This window comes from Nerophis ophidion, linkage group LG28 (genome assembly GCF_033978795.1).
Source record: "Nerophis ophidion isolate RoL-2023_Sa linkage group LG28, RoL_Noph_v1.0, whole genome shotgun sequence".
NCBI lineage: Eukaryota > Metazoa > Chordata > Actinopteri > Syngnathiformes > Syngnathidae > Nerophis > Nerophis ophidion.
In genome coordinates, this window is record NC_084638.1 from 17,899,387 (window position 1) to 17,918,498 (window position 19,112).

At 42.0% G+C, this 19,112-nt stretch overlaps 1 protein-coding gene across 1 annotated transcript; it reads left to right on the forward strand.

Annotated features, from left to right (window-relative positions):
- The first annotated feature begins 7,795 nt into the window (after positions 1-7,795).
- Positions 7,796-15,216, forward strand: LOC133545443 (zinc finger protein 614-like). The gene is made up of 2 exons (XM_061891050.1): positions 7,796-8,255; positions 13,141-15,216. Exons 1-2 carry the CDS (start codon positions 8,129-8,131, stop codon positions 14,400-14,402), a joined length of 1,389 nt encoding a protein of 462 aa, XP_061747034.1. The 5' UTR covers positions 7,796-8,128; the 3' UTR covers positions 14,403-15,216.
- Positions 15,217-19,112: the final 3,896 nt, after the last annotated feature.

Sequence of the window (19,112 nt, forward strand, 5' to 3'; positions counted from 1 at the left end):
CTCTCAGAGTTCGAGTCCCAGCCTTCTTCGTAGCCCATGCTCTAGTCCTACTCGTAGACCGACTTGTAGACTGAGTCGTAGTCCAAGTCCTGGTCCGAGTTTCCGTTCTGATTCTAGTTGTAGTCCTAGTCTTTCTCGTAGTCGTCCTAGTTCCACTCGTAGACTGATCCGTAGTCCGAGTCCTGTTTCGAGTCCGGTCCCGAGTCTTGTTTCTTGCCTTTGTAATATTAGTACTGATTCCCCTCGTGGTCTTAGTCCGAACCCTAGTCCTTACCCAAGTTCTTGTCCGAGCCCCAGTGTTACTGTAAGTCCTAGTCTTTGTCCTAGTCCTTGCCCGAGCACCAGTTTGATTGTTAGTCCCAGTCCTTGCCCAAGCCCTAGTTTGACCGTTTGTCCTAGTTCTTGCCCAAGCCCTGGTATGACTGTAAGTCCTGGTCGTTGCCCAAGCCCTTCTCAAAGCACTAGTGTGATTGTAAGTCCTGGTCCTCTCTCAAGTCCTTGCCCGAGTCCTAGTGTTTGTCTTATCACTCATCATAGTCCTAGTCCTGCTCACAGCCAGTCCCCTAGTTCTCCTCGGCAGACCCCTGTGCCTGCTCCTCGGCTGAAGCCGACTCCTGCTCCTCGGCTGAAGCCGACTCCTGCTCCTCGGCTGAAGCCGACTCCTGCTCCTCGGCTGAAGCCGACACCTGCTCCTCGGCTGAAGCCGACACCTGCTCCTCGGCTGAAGCCGACACCTGCTCCTCGGCTGAAGCCGACACCTGCTCCTCGGCTGAAGCCGACACCTGCTCCTCGGCTGAAGCCGACACCTGCTCCTCGGCTGAAGCCCACACCTGCTCCCAGTCTGGTTCTCACACCAGCACATGACACTAACCTGGTTTTCACGCCAGAATTCGACTCTCGCCTGGTTCACACACCAGCAGCTTTTTCGGGCCTGGTTCTCACACCAGTTTTGAACTCTAGTCTGGTTCTCGCACCAGAAACTGATGTTAGCCTGGTTCTCACACCAGCCTCCGACCCAGAACTGGTTCTCATACCAATTACAGACTTTAACCTGGATCTCACTCCAGCAACAGCTCCAAAGCTGGAGCCGACTCCAGCAACAGCTCCAAAGCTGGAGCCGACTCCAGCAACAGCTCCAGAGCTGGAGCCCACACCAGCGTCGACGACGGGGCTGGAGCCCACACCAGCGTCGACGACGGGGCTGGAGCCCACACCAGCGGCGACGACGGGGCTGGAGCCCACACCAGCGTCGACGACGGGGCTGGAGCCCACACCAGCGTCGACGACGGGGCTGGAGCCCACACCAGCACCTCCGACGACTCCTGCGGCTCCCAGGCCGCCTCCGACGACTCCTGCGGCTCCCAGGCCGCCTCCGACGCCTTCTTCGGCTGCAGCACCCGCATCATCCTCGCCAGCTGCACTCGGGCCTGCTTTGGCTGCAGTCCCCGCACCCTCGTCTGCTGCTTCCAAGCCTGCTGGGATTTCGGTGCTGAGGCGTCGTCCACCACGTCGACCACGGGCGTGGCCTCTGCGAGGTCATCCTCCTCGCCAGATACTCCCTCCTCCATGTCGGCCACGGATGTGGCCGTGCCCGGGTCGTCCGCCTCGCCGGGCACCTCATCCTGCGAGGCGGCCACTAATGTGGCCTTTTCGAGGTCGCCCGCCAAAACTTTTTCGGCAGCAGCGTTCCACCCGCCGCCGCCACATGATGTGTCCTCGGTGGATTCGGGGACATGCGATCTGGCGACCCTCCACCGTGGCCTCCCTCCGCCCTCCCTTCGTTTGTGAACTTTCTGGTTTTGGGGAGGGGGTTCAAGTTTTGTTTGTTTTTTAAGACATCTGGTATCTGTCTTTTGTTGGGGGGGAATACTGTTGCGATCTGTGGCTCAGATCTTCACGTGTTTGTTTTTTCATTCTCTGTCTGACCCGTTTATTTCCTGTTTTTATCCATCACTATGGTTACACATCAGTCCACCTGCTAGTCTCGCCCCGCACACCTGCTAATAATTATCACCCTCCTATTTAAGCTCACCTTTTCTGTTCACTCATTCTCGGATCCTAATTTGCCCACGCGCATCAGTGACGACTCTCATCATTCGTATGTATTTTCTCGCTAGCTCTCACGCCAAGCCACTTTATTGTCTAGCTTTCATGCTAAATGTTTTGTTTACTCTTTTGTGTCCTCGTACCAAGTTCTAGTTTTCCTTGTTTTAGCCTAGCTTTCACGCTAGCGTCTTTTGTTTACTTTTTCTCTTTACACCAGTATTTTTGTTCATAGACTTTTGTTATTAAATACCCTTTATCTTACCTATGCTGTGTTCTGCTTCGACGCATCCACGGGAAAACCACACCGGCATTACAATGCCGAAGAAGAGTCTTCACAAGATGAGATCAATGAGCTAAGGTAAGAACAGGATAGAAACTGCTGTGGAACTAGTTCCAATGCAATATGCCATGGAAATACAATGTTAACACTTTTGTGCAAATAAGTGCTGTTGCACTTGTTTTTTCAAATGTGTTTATTCTGTAAAGGAATGAGTTACATGTTTAAAATAACTGGTTAATAGTGCTAATATGAAGTGCAATGCCAGCACTATTTTTTAACTCAGGTTACCGGGTTTATTGTAACCTTTGATAATTGTGTGGGATGTGTATGCTACTCTATGTGTTGGTTGAAGGATTAAGTGTAAAGTTAACCATGTAAATAATACAAGAGGATGCTGTACATGCGTGATGGATGAAATCTTCGTCAGACCAAAAGTGTAGGCACAAGGGAAGTCCGGGGGCAGGCAGGAGGTCGAGGGCAGAAGGCAAGCAGCGAAGTCCGAGTCCAAGCAAGAGATCGAGGATCGAGGGAGGCAGTCCAATTTACGGGTTGAGGTCGATATACAGCGCTCGAACACACGGAACAAGGCGGGCACTGCAAGGAGGACAAGGGACATAAGTCAACAAGACAAAACGAGGCACGAAGAACAATGAGGCGAGGACGATATGCAAAGTAAATTTATGTGGGATGATGTACAATATTGGCTTTTGCCTGACAGTCTGAACTTAGATTGATATTGATATTGCTTTGGGGATGTTTAAAAAAAAACAAAAAAACATTAAAAACGTTTAAAACCCAATAATTGGGATTTTTGTTTTATCCACAAATGTAAGTTTGTAAAAATTAAAAAAACATCCTTCTACAAACAATTCAGCCATTTTCTCTCACTTTTATATTGCATAAAGGTCTGGGGACATACATAAAAAATAATCGAAACACATCATCATATTACAAAAGAAAGTAATAAAGATAATTAATAAAATGGATTACAGATAATTAATAAAATGGATTACAGATACTCATAAAGTCACACATTTTAAAATTGTATAAAAGACAACTGTTCAAATGATGTATAAAGTAAATAATAATATGCTTCCTGAAGTGGCCCAGAAGATGTTTCAGATGTGAACCAGTAATTATGTATATCATATAAAGGGGCTAATCTATGGGATTATTAACAATTACAAATACAAATATGTAATACTTTCATATTTCAAACTATCTAATCTATAAATGTAGGAGCATATGAAAAAGTGTGTTACACAAACAACAATGTCACACATGTTATATGTGCTGATGTTGTTAGAAAGTCAAAATTAAAGTCTTGACAGTCTATTTCAAATCCTGCAGTTTCATTTGCATCTGCTGTTCTCACCAGCACACTTGTGTTTCTTACACTGGTACTTATAAGAGAATCTTTCACCACACACACTGCAACTCAACAATTTCTCTCCTGTGTGTGTTCTCATGTGTGCTACAAGGTTTGATCGATGACAAAAACTTCTGTTGCAGATTGAACATGTGAAAGGTTTCTCACCAGTGTGTGTTCTCATGTGTACTTCCAAATGGTTTCTTTGTACAAAACTTTTACAACAGATTAAACAGACATAAGGTTTTTCTCCGGTGTGTATTCTCACGTGTACTTTCAAATTCTGACTTAGTCCACAACTTTTACCACGTACTGAGCAGGTAAAATGTTTTTCTCCAGTGTGTGATCTCATGTGTCTTCTCAGAAACCTATGGTATTTAAAAGTTTTGTCACAGTGAGGACATTTGAAGTGAGTGTTGTCAGTGTGACATGTCTTATCATCTTTAGAGTTTTCATCATCAGTGTCAGGAGAGTGTGACGTTGTGTCCTCACTATCTGATAGTGGAGCTAAGAGCTTGTCTGCTTGTGATCCTCCACAGTGGTCTCCATCAGCTTCTGTTGTCATGTGTTGTGTTGAGCTGCTGCTTGGAGGCTCCGCCTCTCTCTTCTCCTCACTTTCACCTTTGACCTCATCATCTTCACTCTTCACAGGGACACCAGTCACTGGGAACTCCTCCAACCATTTAGGCTGACTGATGCGGTGTTCCTCCTCTTCCTCTTTAATGTGCGGCAGCTCTTGGTCCTCCTCTTCCTCTTTAAAGTACGGGGTTAGTGGGTCCACCTCTTCCTTTTTAAAGTGAGGGGTCAGTGGGCCCTCCTTTTCCTTTTTGATGTGTAAGATCAGTGAGTCCTCCGCTTGCCCTTTAATGTGAAGGGTCAGTTTAACACGATGGGTCTGTGGCGTCTCGTCTTCCTCTTCGTCAGGGGGCTGTGGCTCCTCTCCTCCCTCTTTAATGTGTTGGGAATGTGGTACCTCTTCCTCCTCATGTGTGTGGTGGGACTGGGGTTCCTCCTCCTGCTCGTGTTGAAGACGTTCTTCATCGAGGTCTGCGGGACAGGAGAAAACAAACATTCTTTAGAAAAGTCCAGCTTTGCTCAGTCACATGAGACATTGTCCTGCACCAACATATGATCTCACAATCTCATCAGTTTGCTGACAGAATGTAGTATGAATGTAAGAATAGTTTGAATGTTGGAATGGTTTGAATGTTGAAGAGTTTGAATTTCCAGGAAAACTGGAATTTGATTTGGAACTTGGGAAGTGTTAGTTTGAATGTCCAGGATGAGTGGAATGTGTTGATGTTGGAATGGTTTAGATAGGTTAAAAAATGTGGGAATTGTGCAACTTGGAAAAATGTCACTCCGGTGGGTGTACGGATGTGTCGAAGGTACGTGGACACAGAAAACTCCCCCACTATCATGTTTGTGTGATTGACAGGAAGATTAAAATTCAATGTCCAGAGGTATTAAAATATTAGTCAATCAATCAAACAAACGGCCGATGAACTTTGGAGTCATGGATACACTGTGTGTTTATTTTCTCTGGCTGCAGCTCTTAAACTGCACACAAATGGTCTTCTTATTTTGTTTGATCCGAAAGCGTAAAAAAGCGCTGCCTCGATACGGCAAAAATAAAGCGGGTCTGGGGGCCCAAACGTTGCTATTCTTTTGTGACTGTAAGCGTGTAGTCCTTATGTGACATCATCACATCACCTTCATGAAGAAGCTGAGCTTGTTTCATCCACGACTCCTCTCAGCCGTCTTCCCTCCAACACGCATGAGCGGCTAACTTGGCTAACATTAGCAGGTCTTGTGATGCACCGCACGTGACCTACGGTGGACAAACGAGACAATTCTCACATGACCACAACTCTTCTACTCTGACCTTCCCAAAGTAATAATCTAGTCAATAGTCACTGAAAACAACAAAAAAAACAGGCATATTATTTCAACAATAACTTACGAAGTCACAGAATTGGCTAATATAAAAAAATCTGTATCGATCCGTTGTGATGAAGAAGTAGCTGAGCCGGAAGGCAAAGCTCTCAATTTATTGTTCAATCTACGTTCCCATTCTCACCTATGGTCATGAGCTTTGGGTTATGACTGAAAGGACAAGATCACGGGTACAAGCGTCCGAAATGAGCTTCTTCCGCCGGGTGGTGGGGCTCTCCCTTTGAGATAGGGTGAGAAGCTCTGTCATCCGGGAGGAGCTCAAAGTAAAGCTGATGCTCCTCCACATTGAGAGGAGCCAGATGAGGTGGTTCGGGCATCTGGTCAGGATGCCACCCGAACACCTCCCTAGGGAGATGTTTCAGTCACGTTCGACCGGTAGAAGGCCACAGGGAAGACGCAGGAAACGTTGGGAAGACTATGTCTCCCAGCTGGCCTGGGAACGCCTCAGGATCCCCCGGGAGGAGCTGGACGAAGTGGCTGGGGAGAGGGAAGTCTGGGCTTTCCTGCTTAGGCTGCTGCCCCTACGACCCGACCTCGGATAAGCGGAAGAAGATGGATGGATGGAAGATAATGTGTTCTGGACCACTCATTCATCCTTTAAACACCCAAGTGTCCCGTCCTTTAGGAGGTCATTCGAAATAGCGACACAACTACGAAGCTAAAGCTGGCAAGGAAAATCCATACACCCGCAACACGTCTCATCTGCTTGTGTTGTGGACGACATCATCAATGTTGGAATAATGTACAAACAGGACAGCAGTCGCAACTGTCGCCTCCACACATCAAACTGAGAACAGCAACACAATTCCCCCTTCACAATAATAGGTCTGACTGCGCTAACAAAATAAAGGTTAAAAAAAAAAAGCACCTTACACAAGCATAATGAACTTGTTGATGCATTTGCACAATTATTATGCTTTGACCCAAAGTATGGGTCAAAATTGTCCAAAGATTTATTGCACAAATAAATGTGAGCGATTCTGCAATTAATTAACAAACTGGAAAGAAAATAACATTTGCCTTGGTGCGCTTCTAACTTGCCTTGGTGCCCTAAAATATGAGCCCTCCTTTAAGGCAATACTTGTCTTGAGCTTAAAAAGTAAAAATTTGAGGCATGTCTATGATGTGCTTTTTTCCCATCCATCCATCCATTTCCTACCGCTTGTCCCTTTTGGACTCACAGGCGGGTGGAAGGTGGGTTACACCCTGGAAATTTCCATAAAACCTTTACGTTATCTATTTAAATCGTATCCTAATTAAAAATGTATCCTGCAGTTTGTGGCTATTATAAGGCATAATTTATGGATAAGCGAGGATGCGTCCAAGGAGATCGAGGTGTCCAATACCTGCTCATTCAGCCAAGACACCGTGGAGCTTGTCCTCAGCGCCAGCTTCGCAGCCGTGTCCCTCCATTCGCAACCCCTCCAGTCCCCTCCAGTCTCCATGGCCAAAAGACTCCCGATGTGCAGATCCAGACGTTCACAAAAAAGCACTGCAGAAGTCACAAAAGTGCCACTCCTTGTCACGCGGTCACAAAGGGTCCCCAAACAAAGGGCAACAAAACCCCACATGAAAACAAGAGGGAAACAGCAGGAACAGAAAAGGATGACACAAGAGCACAGAACTCCTGCCACCAGCAGCCACTACAGCGGTGCCATCTTAATGAAATAATTGTATGTTTTAGTAATGTATGTATTAAAATTAATATCTTACCTTGGAGTAAAAGGGAACAACAATATGAAAAGGAACAAGGTGTATTGCCACAATTTCAACCACTTTTACGCTTCTGTCATTGTAATGAATGACGCACGGGGGCGCCACTATCTCCCATTGCATAATTTATTTTTTAAATGTTGATATTTTTTAAATGGATCACTTACTGTAACCAAACAAAAAATACATTTTCAGAATTCTAAAATAAATAAATTTTTATAAAATAGTAAAACATCAATTTATTTTCCATTTAAGGTTGCTGAACACATCTTTCAGGTTTGTGTACAGATCTGTGCAGTTTCATAAAGAATACCATATTTTTAACAACGTTTGTTTTGTATGTAATGGTTTATGATGACCTTGTTATTGAAATACAGATGACACAAAAGAACCATGGTAAGTAAGTGTGGCAAAACAAGTTGACGGAAGGGACGTCAAGTGCGCGCATGCGTGGACCGATCGGGTGACAAAGCAAGATGGCGTCTGACGGAGAAGTCCTAAACGCGGGCATTATATTTCTGTATTCTTACATATATGTTGTTTAATAGAGTACACGCGGTTATTAATTGTTTGTAGCCGGATACATTAGTCTGAGCGCACTTTGACACTTCTCCGGTTGGCTAACTTCATTTAAGTTAGTTTGCAGCTAGTTTAGCTGGCTAGTTAGCTTAGCTTGTTAGCTGCTAACAAAGAGACGCGGAAGTTATTTAAACATCGCTAAGTAGGGAACTAATGTGAGTGTGAAGTGTTGTGATTGTGTGAAAATGTGCGAAAGAACGATAGCAAAGTATGAGGAGGAACTTTGGCCAACAAAAAAGGAGATGGAGCGACAACATCAACTATTGGATGTTTATTATAAGAAACATCATCAAGTTGTGTTACACAGAACAGGTTTGTTTACTTCTTACTCTCACATCATTACTAACTTTATGTGTGATTATTAACACTATTTTTAAATATATTGTGTATAAGAAGTTAGGTTGGGTTGTGAGGATGATGTCGTGGTCAAAAGTTTACATACACTTGTAAAGAAAATAATGTCATGGCTGTCTTGGGTTTCCAATAATTTCTACAACTCTTATTGTTTTGTGATAGAGTGATTGGAGCACATGCTTTTTGGTCAGAAAAAACGTTCATGAAGTTTGGTTCTTTTATGAATTTATTATGGGTCTACTGAAAATGTGACCAAATCTACTGGGTCAAAAGTATAAATACAGCAATGTTATATATAGTAGTTATACAGCAACGTTAGTATATACACATCAATGTTAAAATATATACAGCAATGACGACGGGCATGGTGTTCCTGTTATTAAAGGCCTCACCTTTTCTCCTTTTAACATATTGCTGGGTTATGTGGCCAAACAGATCATTTTTTGTTTCATCTGACATCACATGGATAAAGATAAGACCTTCTGGAGAAAAGTTATGTGGTCAGATGAAAGAAAAATGGAGCTGTTTGGCCACAATACCCAATAATATGTTTGGAGGAGAAAAGGTGAGGCCTTTATTCCCAGCAACACCATTCCCACCGTCAAGCATGGTGGTGGTAGTATTATGCTCTGGGTCTGTTTTGCTCCCAATGGAACTTGTTCTTTAAATGGGACTATGAAAAGGAGGATTACATCCAAATTCTTCAGGACAACCTAAAACCATCAGCCCGGAGGTTGGGTCTTGTGCGCAGTTGGGTGTTCCAACATGACAATGACCCCAAACACACGTCACAAGTGGTAAAGGAATGGCTAAATTGGGCAAGAATTAAGGTTTTCGAATGACCTTCCCAAAGTCCTGACTTAAATTTGTGAACAATGCTGAAGAAGTAAGTCCATGTTAGAAAACCAACACATTTAGCTAACTTGCACCAGTGCCTTATTGCAGTGAAACTTGCCAAGGGACATGTAAGCAAATATTAACATTGCTGTTTGTATACTTTTGACCCAGCACATTTGGTCACATTTCCAGTAGACCCATAATAATTTCATAAAAGAACCAAACCTTATGAATGTTTTTTGTGACCAATAAGTATGTGCTCTAATCACTCTATCACAGAAAATATGAGTTGTAGAAATTATTTTAAACTCAAGACAGCCATGACATTATGTTATTTACAAGTGTATGTAAACTATTGACCTTTACTGTACGTCTGGTACTTGCAACTGCGTGGTTGTCGTTGTTCTGTCGAATTTAACTACCGATCCCAGTCTATTTGTATAATAAACTTAAATTTATGCTTGTGCATATTCAGTAAACAAAAAACATACCATAAATAAATATAAGCAGCAATACAAATATGCTTTAAAATGCTTCCACACATTCTATTAAAGGCACAGATAACATCCACCCATCCATTTTCTACCGCTTGTCCCTTTTGGGGCCGCCGGTGGTGCTGGAGCTGTCACGCCAAATTTTTTCTCCCTACAACCCCCCATTTACTTCCACGGTCATGATTAATACAGACGTTTTGTTAACGCTTTATTATAAAAATATAACGCTATATAATAAAAATACAGACATTTTGTTAACGTTATATTATTAAAAAAAAATACAAAACAATTTACAAACACAAGTTATGGGATGACATAAGAGGAAACATGACCCCGGAAGTAAATGCGTCATCCCATAGCCTGAGTTTGTAAATTGTTTTTTAATTTTTTTTATAATATAGCGTTAACAAAACGTCTGTATTTTTATAATATAGCGTTATATTTTTATAATATAGCGTTATATTTTTATAATATAGCGTTATATTTTTATAATATAGCGTTATATTTTTATAATATAGCGTTAACAAAACGTCTGTATTAATCATGACCCCGGAAGTAAATGGGGGGGAAGGTTTTTGTAAGGGGGAGAAATTTGGTGTGACAGCGCCCACCTTCACTTCCATTCGGACGGAAAGCGGGGTACACCCTGGACAAGTCGCCAACTCATCACAGAGCCAACACAGATAGACAGACAACATTCACACACTAGGGCCCATTTAGTGTTGCCAATCAAACTATCGGAAGTCACCCTCGCAGTCACGGGGAGGACATGCAAACTCCACACAGAAAGATCCCGAGCCCAGGACCGAACCCAGGACCTCTGTATTGTGAGGCACAGATACCAGTGTTTCCATATATAGGATTGGTACCTAACAGAACTACACTTAGGATTGGTTATCTGTATAATAAAACCATTCTCGGGCCCCTGCAGTCTACATATAAACTTAAACATCAGTTTTCTCAGGGTGGCGTGGAAGGTGTTTATCCCTAAATCACAAAAAAGCTTGCTGGCACTACTACCCCTGGCCTTTCCGAGCAGGATTCTGAGACAGTCATTATATGCAACCTGGAGCTTGTGCAAGTTCTCTTTCTTGAACCTCACCCAGAAGGGTGTTGTGTACAAAGGGGTGCAGTAAGCTCTAAACAAGTACACCTTCGCTTCATCAGAGCAGTAATGACATTTTCTCACCAGTATATTGGCCTTCTTCTCTGTCTAAGCATGTCAGCATCATCCTCCATCTTGTCATTGATGATGTGGCCTAAGTATTTGACATTGTTGCACACACACAGGGTTTGACCAGACAAATAGAAATCTGGGAAATTAAGATGTTGATCCTCCTTGGTCCTACACATCATTACCATACTCTTTGTGGCATTATACTTGATGTCAAACTTGACCCCATAGTCTGAGCATATGTTAAGAAGCTGGTGGAACCCTGCACTACTGGGAGATCAAAGGTAGGTTTCATTTTAAGTGAAGTGAAGTATATTTATTTAGCGCTTTTCTCTAGTGACTCGGAGCGCTTTACATAATGAAACCCATTATTGAAGTTATATTTAAACCAGTGTGGGTGGCACTGGGAGCAGGTAGGTAAAGTACCTTGCTCAAGGAAACAACTGCAGTGACTAGGCTCAAACCTGGAACCGTCGAGTTGCTGGCACGGCCGCTCTGCAAACCGAGCCAAGCTGGCCTTAGAATATATTAAATTCTATCAAAATCTCATAAAACTCGTAACTACATCCTAGAAATGTCTCAATAATTCCATTAACAATATTTGTATTTAGGAACTTTCTAATGTATTTTGTTTCTATCTACACTTCTATTAATATGTAAAAATCACTTATTCTTCTCTTTTGTTAAAATGTAATAAGCACTTATTTTGTTGTTTGATACTTTAAATTTAAGAGCTTTAGCAGGGTTTCTGTGGGTCATTAAAAAGCATTAAAAGTCATTCAATGGACTTTGCCTAAATTAAGGCCTTAAATTGTATTAAAAAGCATTAAATACGATGTCCAGAGGCATTAAAATATTCATGCAATCGTAGGCCGGGACCGATATGAATGAAAATAAACCTAATAACTTAATTCTTGTCGTCATCAATATATTGCTATGTCTGTCTGTTTCCTTCTTGGTCTGTGGATTTTAAACTGGACTAAAAGGTCTCACTCTGTGCATCGCTCTCAGCACCTGAGCATGTTTATTCCACAGTAGACTTACATGAACAAAGTGAGCCTCTTGTCACTCATTCACAATCTTTGTTTCGGCTACTTGCAATTGTCCTCCACATTTTTCCCTGTGTGCAGTAGTGTTAGCGACACTCACTTTATTGTTGGAGATGGAAATAATCATTTTAATACAACATTGTAGTACAGGCCCCCATATAACTGCCCAGGATATGCCTGTTATATGATTCTTTAATTTTGGGCCTTATAGAATCAGCATGTCTTCGTCCATTCGTGTCAAGGAGGTGAAATTAGGTCTGAAAACCTTTTGACAAATTGACTTCAATCAATCAATCAATTTTTATTTATATAGCCCTAAATCACTAGTGTCTCAAAGGGCTGCACAAACCACAACACAAACCACTACGACATCCTCGGTAAGCCCACATAAGGGCAAGGAAAACTCACACCCAGTAGGATGTCGGTGACAATGATGACTATGAGAACCTTGGAGAGGACCACATATGTGTGGGCAACTGCCCCCCCCCCCCCCCCCCCCCCCCATCCCCCCCAGAGGACCGAAAGCAATGGATGTCAAGCGGGTCTAACATGATACCGTTCATGTCCATTAGGACTTTTCTAAGTGTAAAATACCATCCGCCTCAAACAGAATATTTTACTTTGAAAGTAAATTAGATCATATATTTTGTGTTTATGCATGACTTCTTGTCCCACACGAGCAGATTTCAGCTTAGTTGAACCGCCTTGTTGTGTCGACCACTAAATATAGAAGCCAGGCAGTGGAAACTGACACATTGACTTGAAAACAAAAAAACGTAACGAGTCTGTCGCCGGGGTTCCGCCGTTCCACATCCAGTGGAAATCCCCAGTTACACTTACGAATGTTGCTAAGCGAGATAAATGAAACCACGAAGCAACAGGAAATACACCTTCCACCCACTGCACTTGCATTGAGCTAACTCGACCACAAGATGGCGACATAGAGACAACAATGCAGAATACATATTTACACTGTTAACAACCTAACCTTTTCTACAAGTTTATACATCAGTAACTGACATTAAAGTCACAAGGGGCGCTTGAGCCTATCCCAGCTGCACTTAAGTGGAAGGAAATTTATCACAATATAGATTTTAGGCCATATTGCCCACCCCTCGTAAAAAGTGGTCTTCTTTTCCTGTGAATAATGTTGTAAAGAGCAGTGTGTTTGTTTTCAGGCCTATTCATATAATCACTTATTTTAAGTACATGTAAACTTACTGAATGCCTCATGTGACTGAGCAAATCTGGACATTTCTCAGGCATGTTTGTAATTTTGTGTCCTGCAGACGTCTGTGAAGAACAACTTCTGCCTGAAAAACAGGAGTGTAGTTTCAAGATGGTGAAAGAAGATCCCTCAAAGAGGAAGACCATGTGCCACGGACCCTCTGGCGTCTCCTTTTCCTCTTTGACACAAACCATTTTCTGTAAAAAGAAAGAGGAAGACTCACTGACCCCCCACATTAAAGAGGAAGAGGAGGAACACAGCATCAGTCAGGAGGGAGAGCATCTTGAAGGACTGGTGGAGTTCCCAGTGACTGGTGTCCCTGTGAAGAGTGAAGATGATGAGGTCAAAGGTGAAAGTGAGGAGAGGGGAGGGGCGGAGCCTCCAAGCAGCAGCTCAACACAACACATGACAACAGAAGCTGATGGAGACCACTGTGGAGGATCACAAGCAGACAAGCTCTTAGCTCCACTATCAGATAGTGAGGACACAACGTCACACTCTCCTGACACTGATGATGAAGACTCTAAAGATGATAAGACATGTCACACTGACAACACTCACTTCACATGTTCTCACTGTGACAAAACCTTTAAATACCATTGTCATCTGAAAGTACACATGAGAACACACACTGGAGAAAAATTTTTTATCTGTTCGATCTGTAGTAAAGGTTTTGTAGAAAGTCACAATTTGAAAGTACACATGAGAACACACACAGGAGAAAAACCTTTTTGTTGTTCAATCTGTGGTAAAGGTTTTGCACAAAGTTCATGTATGGTAAAACACAGAAGAAGACACACTGGAGACAAATCTTTTATCTGTTCAATATGTGGTAAAGGTTTTGTTATAAGTAACAATTTGAAAGCGCACATGAGAATACACACCGTAGAAAAAGGTTTTATTTGTTCAATATGTGGTAAAGGTTTTGTAGAAAGTCGCTATTTGAAAGTACACATGAGAACACATACTGGTGAAAAACCTTTTATCTGTTCAATCTGTGGCTCATCTTTTACAAGGAAGGACATTTTGAAAGTCCACATGAGAACACACACTGGTGAAAAACCTTTTTCCTGTTCAACTTGTGGTAAAGGTTTTATACAAAGTCGTTGTTTGAAAAGACACAAAAGAACACACACTGGCGAAAAATCACATTCCTGTTCAATCTGCAACAGAAGCTTTTGTGACCGATCAAACCTTGTAGCACACATGAGAACACACCCAGGAGAGAAAGTATTAAGTTGCAGTGTGTGTGGTGAAAGATTCTCTTCTAAGTACCAGTGTAAGAAACACAAGTGTGCTGGTGAGAACAGCAGCAGCAAATGAAACTGCAGGATTTGAAATAAACTGTCAAGACTTTAATTTTGACTTTCTAACAACATCAGCACATATAACATGTGTGACATTGTTGTTTTTGTAACAATCTTTTTAAATGCTCCTACAATTTATAAATTAGATGTTTTATATTAGTGCTTTTTTCCAGTCGAGTACATGCATTAATATGCAACATTGTGTACTTTTATTAAAAATTAAATGGAAAAATTTGACTGAAAAGGTGAGAGTAAACACTACAACACATTTTACAAACAATTTTTTTATATGTATATATATTCGCAATACAATTTTAGACTTATTCATAATAGTGTTTTTTATAGGTCTTTGACATATTGAAGCGTTATATATATTTATTTCTAATTGTTAATGATCCCATATATTACCACCTTTATATGATGTACATATAATATACAATATAGAAAAGTGCTATACAAGTATAACCCATTTATCATGTATTATCATTTATTTGTACTAGTTCACATCTGAAACATTTTTTGGACCACTTTAGGAAGCATATTATTATTAACTTTATACATCATGAACAGTTGTCTTTTATACATTTTAAAATGTATGACTTTATGAATCATTTGTTGGGTTTCTACAATCCATTTAGTTAATAATCCTTATTACTCTCTTTTATAATATGAGGATTGTGTTGTGATTGTTTTATATGTATGTCCCCAGACCTTTATTCAATATGAAAGTGAAAGAAAATGGTTCAATTGTCTGTGGAAGGATGTTTTTGTTTTTACAGAGTTACAATTGTAGATAAATAAATTAAAAAATCACATTGTTGGGTTTTAAACATTTGTTACGTTTTTTTTTCTTTTTTAACATCCCCAAAACAATATCAATATCAATCAAAGTTCGGAGTACCAGGCAAAAGCCAATAATGAGCATTTACTTTGCATACATTCATAAAATAAACTGCTTATTTCGTTTCCCATCACAGAACGAACAGGTGTTGTCTTCAATTGCAAAACAACATTCTAAACATTATTTTAAGTGGTCAATTCCGTTTTGTTTTTTTTCTTAAATGAACTCCTTTGCTTTTGGAAGAGTGAAAACTTTCAAGTTATGAGTATTTTTTTTTGCTCCACAGAAAATACAGTAAATAAGAAATAGTAAATACGTAAAAAAGATGATATGCTCTAACTAGAATAATTCGAACGAAAGCCTTTCCAAAGAGGCGCACAGCTGTATGTGCGGCGGCAGGTGCTTGAGCCGTAACAATTGTTCTACAATCCTTTCAGCAATGAAAGGCAGTTTTGTTTCCTTCAGGCCGAGTGTATGCCTTCCATGAATGTTCACTGTGCTCCCCATAAGCTGTGGCTTGCTATTGAGAAGAAGTCAATACTGCATATTGTACCTGTTTTGCTGGCTGTGTAAATGTACAGGATCATAGAAAACCCAATCTGAATTAAAAAAAAAAAATCATATTAAATTTTTAACTTGTGTTTTTTAACTTGGGTTAACTTAAGTTTTAACCCAAAAGGCAATACATGTAATATTCATTATGTTTGTGTAAAACTTCAACATTTGGGATGATTTTGAAGTTTTTAAACATCTTGCCATCTCCAGGTATTGCATAAATTACAATGATTTGTGTGACTCTAAAAAAAAAAAGTTTTTTTGATGATGATCATGTTCCACAGATTCCACTCCAGTGTTGAGTTTTGGGGACTAAAAAAATAAATAAATAATAATGTGTCATTTAAAATTATTTGCCGAGTAATATAACTGTTAATTGGTACTTTTTAGTAAACAAATAACTGTCAATTGATATAACCTTTATTTATTTATTTATTAATTGAATCAATCAATCAATCAAGGTTTACTTATATAGCCCTAAATCACTAGTGTCTCAAAGGGCTGCACAAACCACTACGGCATCCTCGGTAGGCCCACAAAAGGGCAAGGAAAACTCACACCCAGTGGGACATTGGTGACAATAATGACCCAGTGGGACGTCGGTGACAATGATGACTATGAGAACCTTGGAGAGGAGGAAAGCAATGGATGTCGAGCGGGTCTAACATGATACTGTGAAAGTTCAATCCATAATGGATCCAACACAGTCGCGAGAGTCCAGTCCAAAGCGGATCCAACACAGCAGCGAGAGTCCCGTTCACAGCGGAGCCAGCAGGAAACCATCCCAAGCGGAGGCGGATCAGCAGCGCAGAGATGTCCCCAGCCGATACACAGGCAAGCATTTAATTTTAATCTTCTATTTTTTTCTCCCATTCCCCCCCACTTGTTTACTTGTATCTCACCTTTTTTGTAAGGGCCGCTGGAAGCCGGCACACCCGTCAGCGATCCTGTTCTATCTCACTGTAATATTTGTCTAATCTTGAATGGGATTGTTCTGAAAATTTTAATTTTCCTGAAAGAATAAATAAATTACTATCTAATCTATTAGTAGATAATCCATGACACTTACAACATTTCTGATTACAGGATAACAATGATGTAATGTACCTTTTGTGAAATTTTGTACACAACGCCTCGGGATCCCCCGGGGAGAGCTAGACGAAGTGACTGGGGAGAGGGAGGTCTGAGCTTCCCTGCTTAGGCTGCTGCCCCCGCGACCCGACCTCGGATAAGCGGAAGAAGATGGATGGATGGATTATTGTATAATGCAGCAATGCAAGTCTCTCCCTGGTCGTCAGTTGCAGGTGTGCTGCCAGCCATCCGAGCCCACCTGCACCTAATCAACGACTTGACTTAAACCTTGGATCTCCACCCAGCCACTGCCAGTTCGTCCGTTGCCTGTGGTACACTCTAACCTGAAAGCTATCATTCTGACTTTTACCCTGAACCTTTTTGATTCCTGTTTTTGTATTTCCTCAGATGCTGAACAGACTTTTGACCCCGTCTTCCTGGAGCTGACTTTTGTTACTCTTAAATTATTTTGTCCAGTGATTTTTTTTGTTATTAAATAGACTTTTTACTGATCCGCAATAGGATTCCTTTTTTGAAACCTTAAAAGAACGAACTGGCCTGTATGAATCCAGCGGATCTTCCCCTTGATGAGGACACACCTGTGACAATCAGGGAAGCCGTTTCACATCAAGGCATCCTGTTTGGCCTGCATGAACAGACACTACGCCTTCTTGTTCAAGGAAATCAGGACCTTGTAACACAAATGAGTCAACTTATGAACCAAATGTCTGTCTTAACAAAACAACTTTCATCCACAGCCTCCGCCCAGTCACCTTTGACCCCTGCCTCACCTCACGCCTCTGCCACCACTCCTGAAGTTCCCGTGACAAACTCTGAGCCTTTTCATGGGGACCTGAGCAGCTGTCAAGGCTTTTCTTCTGCAGTGTTCCAACATTTTTCAATTCAGACCAACAACCTTTTTTGCAGATAAATCAAAAATTTTGTTTATGGTTGGGTTACTGTGTGGCAGGGTGTTAGCATGGGCAGAGGCAGACGATTCCCAGAATCCACTGGCACTCAGGAGACTCAATAACTGAGCGTTTCCGGCAAGTTTTTGATCACCCAAACTATGCTGGTAGTGCAGCAAAGCGTCTCCTAACACTACAGCAAGGAAGTCACAGTGCTGCAGATTATTCTTTTTTTAGATTAGATAGATTAGATAGATTAGATAGTACTTTATTTATTCCGTCAGGAGAGTTCCTTCAGGAAAATTAAAATTTTCAGCACAATCCCATTCAAGATCAGACAAACATTACAGGGAGACAGAACAGGATCGCTGACGGGTCTGCCGGCTTCCAGTGCACCGCGGAGCCTCTCCGTCCCAGCGCTCAGTGCTAGCTCCGCAGCCCTGTCCCCTCATCCGCATCTCCTCCAGTCCCTCCAAACAGACTCTGGTGTAGCAGAGACCCAGCAGCTGGTCCCCATGGCCAAAAGGCTCCCGGGAGGCAGATCCAGAAGTCCACAAAAAAAGCACCACAGAGGTCACGAAAGTGCCACCCCTTGTCACACAGTCCCAAAGGGACTGTGGAGTTTCAAACATTGGCAGCTGACTCAGGATGGAACGACAAAGCGCTTATGGAGATTTTTATTAAGGGCCTTATTGAACAGCTAAAGGATGAATTAGCTTGAAGAGACCAATTTTAGTTCACTCATCTCATTGGTGATTTGGTTAGATAACCGTTTACGTGAGGGCCTCCTCGAGCAGAATGGTCAATTTAAATTTCCTCAAACTGTTCACAGACCAGCAATTAAAGCAGCAGAAATTCCACGTCCTACCTCTCCTGTGGCAACAGAAGAACCGATGCAGCTGGGCAGAGCACCCCTGTCTCCTGAAGAACGGCAGCAGCGCATGAGGCTAGGTCAGTGCCTATATTGTGGGGGATCGGGTCATTTAATTTCCACTTGTCCAGTCAGGCCAAAAAGACCGTACTCACCAGTAGTGGGAGTTTTGGTGAGCTATTCTAAAATAGGGTGTAGTCCCCGATTGTTACTTCCGGCTACCCTTAAATTGGGTAAATTTTCCCTACCGTTGATCGTTTCTGGTGCGGAGGACAACTTTTTAGATTTTGAGTTAGCTAAACAGTCTAACATCCCCCTACGGGCACTTAAAGCTCCTATTACAGCCAATTCTCTTAATGGGAAACTGTTGGCTAATGTTACTCACTGTACTGTCCCGCTAAAACTTTGCCTCTCTGGAAACCACCATGAAGAGATTAAATTTAAGATTATCTCTTCTCCTCACACACCACTCGTTTTAGG

Excerpts from the sequence above, each read along its gene's own strand:
- LOC133545443 (XM_061891050.1), top strand. The coding sequence starts at position 8,129 with ATGTGCGAAAGAACGATAGCAAAGTATGAGGAGGAACTTTGGCCAACA. Across the intron at positions 8,256-13,140 it reads AGTTGTGTTACACAGAACAG|ACGTCTGTGAAGAACAACTT; the intron begins GTTTGTTTACTT and ends TGTGTCCTGCAG.